This window comes from Lingula anatina, chromosome 7, assembly GCF_051362555.1.
Source record: "Lingula anatina isolate TDL-2025a chromosome 7, LinAna3.0, whole genome shotgun sequence".
NCBI classification, from domain to species: Eukaryota; Metazoa; Brachiopoda; class Lingulata; order Lingulida; family Lingulidae; genus Lingula; species Lingula anatina.
In genome coordinates, this window is record NC_141773.1 from 23,830,188 (window position 1) to 23,836,806 (window position 6,619).

Here is a 6,619-nt window from a genome sequence, read left to right on the forward strand (position 1 = left end):
AATAACAAAAGATGGCAAAATTTGAATAAAATAAAATAAAATAAAATAAAAAAGCCACGGAAGCCCAATAAAAACTACAATGTAAAAAGAATGCAAATGAATTCAATCTTCCAGCAAGACTGACCAGACTGTACTGGTGACTATGAACACTATTGGGAATGCTATCTCATTTCACCAGTTTAAACTTAATTTTTTCTCTCTGCTCCCCGATACTCCAGGCTGTGAATCATCAATATTTACAGTTCCACAAGTTTGCCTGTCCCAGTACAAATGGTATTAAGTGCATTCTAAGTGAATCAGGAACAAGTATAAATATAGCAACTCTACACTGGAAATGCTGTTCACTTAAATAACATCAGATCATCTGTTATTATTCATTCTCCACAGATGGGCTGGAAAAAATTACAAATTGGAAAATAAAAAGAAAATTTATATCCCTCTGTGCCACTGAAGAAGCTATCAAGTTACTTTTACTCCATTCTTGAATGGCAAAATAAATAAATAAAACATCTTATTGTTATTGAAGCAAACACAATATTTTCCTTTAAATCTGACAGTCCATTTCGCCACACTTTCCATTTTAAGTCTAATTCACCTGTACTTCCTCTATGAAAATACAAGTCATAAACTGGGAAAATCCAAATGTATGCAACAATGAACAGAGCACAAACAATAACCAAATTCTCAGAATCCGACACATTTCTTACAATCACACATATTTCTGTACCTGTGGGATTTCCCCTTAATTTATCTTCCTAGATATTCAGTGTCAAATACACAGCACTGATTTTATTTTGTGTAAGCAAGATTTCTTTCCAGGACAAGGAGCCACGTGATGTGCTGACATAAGCAATAAAATACTTGTTTCAGTCAAAGGTTATGGGAACATCTGGCCCAGATCAAGCATAAACAACTACATACCTGGATGTCAATGGTGCCAAGAAAATGAAGCACTTGATAAACCAAAGAAAAGAAATTCTTAGAATTTCACATTAAAAGGCTACTTTCAATGTATCTCTTACTTTAGTTCAGTAATCAGGACATTCAAAAGAAAACACCCTAACATGTGTTGGTTTCGGCTATATGTATATCTAATCTAAAGCTTACCGTTTGCTTGAGAAAAATCACTAAAAAACACCAAATACTCAAATTTTATAAATCACATACCTGTGTCCGCCTTTCACACCTGTCATGCTGAACAGGACACTGTGACAGAGACTTTGTCATAATTTCTTTTCTTTTCAGACCACGCAGAGGAAATTAGAATCACAAAACACCTTCCACGTGGGATTGTTTTGATTCGCATAAGTCTCTGAAATTGCCATTTTACGCCCAAGAGACAAGGCAATTATCCTGTAGATTTTCCCGTATGGCGTGTTAACTAAATCAGGCATGACATAACAGGTCTATTTACATGTAAACAAAGTTGTCAAAACAACACTGACGATCAACAACGCTGATCAGCTGACACTGGGTCGGGTCACACACCTTCCTGGCTTGACAAGGAAACAACGCCTTTATGACTCCTCAAAATGGATACCGTGATTTAAATACCATCAATCAGCAATGATTCACGACCGGTGTCTACCTATTGTTTGTGAGCGATGCCCTCACTCTATGCTTCGTCATAATTCTTGGCCTAGGTCCAACATTCGTTCAAAACACGTGGGCGCCATGTTGACACCGATTGAGAAATAAAATATTAAATTAAATATATAAAAATGTCACAGATTGTATAATGGTTCTAAACGTGTTTAAGTTTAATTATAAATAATCAGTTATTCTTACCTCTGTCAAATTTCTTCCCTTCTGGATCAATATCTTTCACATCAAAAATATCCTCAAACAAAACACCCGCCATCTTGTTAGAAACTAGGTCACGTCCATTTTCGAATCACGTGAGCTCGAGATTCCGTAATCATTATTTTAGAACGCCGCAAGTGAGAAAGGGTGGTATCGAGTGGTATTTTAAGTATCAAAGTACATTTTTTATAGATAATGACATGCAAATGATTTAATATCTTTGGCACCTGACCTCTTGTAACGTGCAAACACGTTTTCGTGTAAATAATCACATGCTTAAGGCCTTTTAAAACGTACGTACGAGTACCCCCTTAATTCCTCATTTCTGCCCCCTCTTTTCCCAGTGATGAGGAAATGGTCAGATCATGAGGTGAAAAAATGTAAGTGTGGTGTGCTAGGAGTTTGTGCGGCATTTTCCCAGATTTAAATATTTGGCGGGAGTGATAAATACACATCAGTAGGGTGCATGGCGAGTTTGTTTAATTCGATTTAAAATAATCAACCAATTTTGATAAATTCTGCATTATGGTAATCTATTGTGGTGTTCTCTGTTATTTTTTGGTTCGTTCACCGCTGAAGGTGACAGTGTGGTCGACGTTAGTTCCAAGACTCAAGTCTAAGGTCCACCACGCACTTGCATTGCGCATGTGAAGGTCGTATATAAATAGGTCATCGCTAATGACGCAATACTAACTATGGCATGTATGTGTAATTGCCAATGGGATATAACAGCGTTGAGAGTCTGCCGCTATAGTTTTCATTCAATTGAAATTTTTGTTATTCAATGTTTCTTATTCATGCAATATTCTTTTTTCCATTCAATATTATGTTGTCTCATATTTTCTTGCAGTATTTTTCATTCAATTCTTTTATGCAATAATTTTTTTCATTCAATGTTGTTTCAAATTTTCATACAATGTTCTTTTTTTCCTTCAATGTTGTCTCATATTTTCATGCAGTAATATTAATACATAAGTGTATGGACCCTCCTGCACTAACATCCCATTGACAGATTTTTAGGGCAGTGCCACAGCTCTGTATGAATTCTGGTGAAAATTTTCTTCGAAATTTTTTTTTCTTTAAATATAATTTTCACATATAGTGTTTATAATGAATTAGAATAAAATTATAAACATAGATAAAATATGTAAAAAATTAGTGACAGTGTGGCAAAGCCACGGCTTGTGACTTTTTTATTTATTTATTTATTTTTTTTTTTTGAATACTGATTTTTAATTTTGAAAATCTTTTTTTTCGGATAAGTTTAACAAACTAGAACTATATACTAGTATAAAATAGTAATCATGAAAATAAAATCCTGAAATTTGAGATATGAAAATTAAACCTGCATGGTTATAGAATTTCATTTTTTTTACTGTAATGCTTTAAAGGATTTTAAGTAAACTTCATACTCTAGTATCCTGATAGCAGTAGGCCTACTTGTGCAAATGCAAATGCAAAAAAAAAAAAAAAAAAAAAAAAAAAAAAAATTCTTTATTTTAACAGAAAAACGAAATCAAATGCACAAACATATGAATAAGTTGTTACGGTTTTCCAGTTTTATGTAATCCATGTTTGCAAACCTCTTATTTTTTTTCAACAGTGCAAATAAAAAAAATCTTTTTCTCATCTGATTTGCTTATTCTCTGTGCCTTATGCAAGTTATATATTTGTTTTGGATTATTTCAACATTGCAGTCATGTAGAATTTATGCCCACTGAAATACATGGAGTCTATGACATGCCTGAGAATCATTCAAAATGTTCAGTGATGTTTGTCAAAGTTAGCAGACACGCTACTGATGGCTCAGATGCAGTAAAACTACTGCTGAGGAGAGTTGAGGAATACTTTCGTGTTACCAATGTCAATTAACATTGACCTCCTAATTCACAGAGGCCAAGGGCCTCTGCTACTTCTGGAAGTCAGAAACGTGGTCCTCTCCTGCTAAATCATAGATAACCTGAAGTATTTTTATCACATTTGTAAATACAATAGTTCCCTTGCTCAGTTATACCAATCAAAATCTGTGGTGTTTAACTTTTGGTGTGAACTTTATGTTAGTCATGCTTAATAATCAGCACAATTTTAAAGATGTCATAATACACGTACTATAAGTAGTACTATCTCTAGCTATAATCAGCACTATCAATGTGATTGTTGTATTACATGGTGACCTAATTTTTTTTTTTTATTTCTACAAAGGTTTTTTCCCTTGGTTGATTAAGAGATGTTGGGAAGATTATTGTTCCAATATTTCATGTACTAACTAGAAGTGTACAGTATACCCTGAAAGAGAGAAAAAAATGTTTTGTGGGTTCTGTTTTTTCAGTTATTTCTACTGTCAGGCCATGCTAAATTATTAACACATTTTGAATTTCGTTTTAAAACTTGCAATAACAGTTTACAATGGAATTTCATATTTATTAATGTAGCACCAAAGTCGTATCACGTTTAATCAATGATAATATTAATAATATGTTTCTGATGCAGAATCCTCAATTCCTATTTTTCAATAAAACTGAGAATTTTGTTCAATTTGTAAATTTGAATTTTCTCATAAATATTTGGAAAAAAATCAATATGTCCATAAACTTGTACAGACTTGATGATCAGGCGAATGATGTACAATCTGATTACGATACATGTTCATGTTCAGTACTTTGTATTCTGTCCATCCTTGCCTGAAGATTGTACCTGTTAACTTGCAATGGTTAATGGGAGCAAATATAACAGGACCAATTTAACATGGTACTTTGTTGGATACTTCAATAAAAGTCTGTTTAAAATCTCTTTGTTTTCTGAAACTAACCAGACTGCAAAAAAACCCCAATAAAAATTAATTTGAAGGAGGATTTGCATTCTTCCCCCAATTCATGATCACAACAGGTCCAGTGATCTACAAGGATACAATGGAACATTTTTCCATGCAGTGAATCCTAGCTTGTGAATGAAGCTAATAATTAACTGAAGACTAAAATGTAGGCCTGCAACAAATGAAGAGGAATGATATTTCACAACTATTGCAGCAGTTTTGTGAACCCAAAGGTACTGTACCAGTACCTTGTACATGCAGGGCCTGAAACCTGAAATGTATATAGGTGAAATAAGAGTAACGCATTCTGTAATGTACACATGAAAAAGAATTGTTTTATCCTTTTGTACATAATCCTACAGCTAAACAGTAAATCCTTGTATGATGTGGTTCGGGGTCAATCATTCTGCAAAGTGAAACATACACTTAAGTTTCGAATATATATATATATATATATATATATATATATATATATATATATATCTTCACTATCAACTAACCAAAAGTCACAGAGTGGATTTTCCATTTTTCCCTATATAATCTGCCGCACTGGTAGAGGGTATCGTTTGTCCAAAATTTGCAAAGGGGTCCAACTATGCTGAGTGCTTACACCATGCAGATTGTGTAACAAATGAGTTGAATACCTTCCTGATGCAGATGCTGCCACAATGTAGTCCTATGCAGTTTCTTGGCAAATTTCTTGAATTTATATTTTTAAAACGTCATAATAATTGTCTTTAATTTTTTCTTAACTAGCAAAGTTAATGTCGTCCACAACATTTAATTGATGGGTACAATATGGTATATCCAAATGGAAGTTATGCTTTGGTTAGAATACAACAATAAAGACATTCATTTTTTTTTCAATAGGAATGATTTACTGTACTGTAGATATAAAAATTACAGCTTGAATTACTGGTATAATAATTATAAGAAGAAGAAGAGGAATAACAAGGGACATCACAAAAATCTAATAATTTTTTTTTAATTTTTCATTCTGGGCTAGCTTAGTGTGACTTTTAAAATATGACAATATAATACCAGTACTTCTAAAATAAATGTGGGTACGTTTTTAAAGAGAGGAAAATAAACAATTAACCTGCATCTAATTTTTTTTCTAGTCATTTATATATATATTTGTGTGATTTTGTAATTCGTCAAAATGTTTAATTGGACGGACATTTGCAACACCATGACTATTGTGAGAGGCACATGTACTACCACAGTGTACTACTACTGTACAGTACGTACCAAAAACGCTAATGAATACATATGTACATGTACATCGCTTTCGCGAGACGGGTAAAAATGAAGTTCAAAATTAAACTGACTAAAGACAAAACATAGTTCTTTTATTCAAATTAGATTAAAAAAATAAGAGGACATTCAACTTACAAGATATACGTTTAAATCGTCATTTCAAATCAAACGTAGAAAACCGCAAAACTTAAGTTCTTACTTGAAGCTTAACTGAGAAGACAGCATGCTTTTGTTATTGACTGACGTCACATGCGCAATGCAAGTGCGCGGTGGACCTTAGACTTGAGTCTTGGAACTAACGTCGACCACAGTAAACCACAGTAACCGCTTAATTTGGAATCTCTGTATCGTAGAGAGTTCTCATTCAAGACGCGACTTTCTTTTTACGCCAAGTTTTTACAACTCTTTCCGCTTTCATTTTTATAATTGTGAAGTTGGTGAAGGAATTTCTACAGTTCTCTGCAACCCAGGTCAGCCTGTTTGTCGCTTTTGGAAAGGAACTTTGCCTGAATTTAACCCCCCTGCCCAATACCCTACATTACATATCTCCCGCTCATTACCCCACTGCATGGCTATCGAGACGCCCCCCCCCCCATTAAACACAGGCCTTACAATGATTATTAGCCTCTGTACGTACTGATAAAGTCAGGTTTAAATCTTTAAGAAAAAGTATCTACTGTAGCACTGGATTGAAGTACTCATAGTTGTAATATAATAGGCATTACTCGGTGTCGATAGCTGCTT

At 33.7% G+C, this 6,619-nt stretch overlaps 1 protein-coding gene across 4 annotated transcripts in view; it reads right to left on the minus strand.

Annotated features, from left to right (window-relative positions):
• LOC106179848 (DNA-directed RNA polymerases I, II, and III subunit RPABC3) overlaps positions 1-1,947 on the minus strand; it is a 34,551-nt gene extending 32,604 nt beyond the window's left edge. Inside the window, exon 1 of one of the 4 annotated variants that reach the window (XM_087017347.1) lies at positions 1,789-1,947. In XM_087017347.1, coding sequence (XP_086873473.1) covers positions 1,789-1,861 — 73 coding nt within the window. In that variant the 5' untranslated portion in view covers positions 1,862-1,947. The other 3 variants (XM_087017350.1, XM_087017348.1, XM_087017349.1) reach the window with 3 other exon arrangements.
• Positions 1,948-6,619: the final 4,672 nt, after the last annotated feature.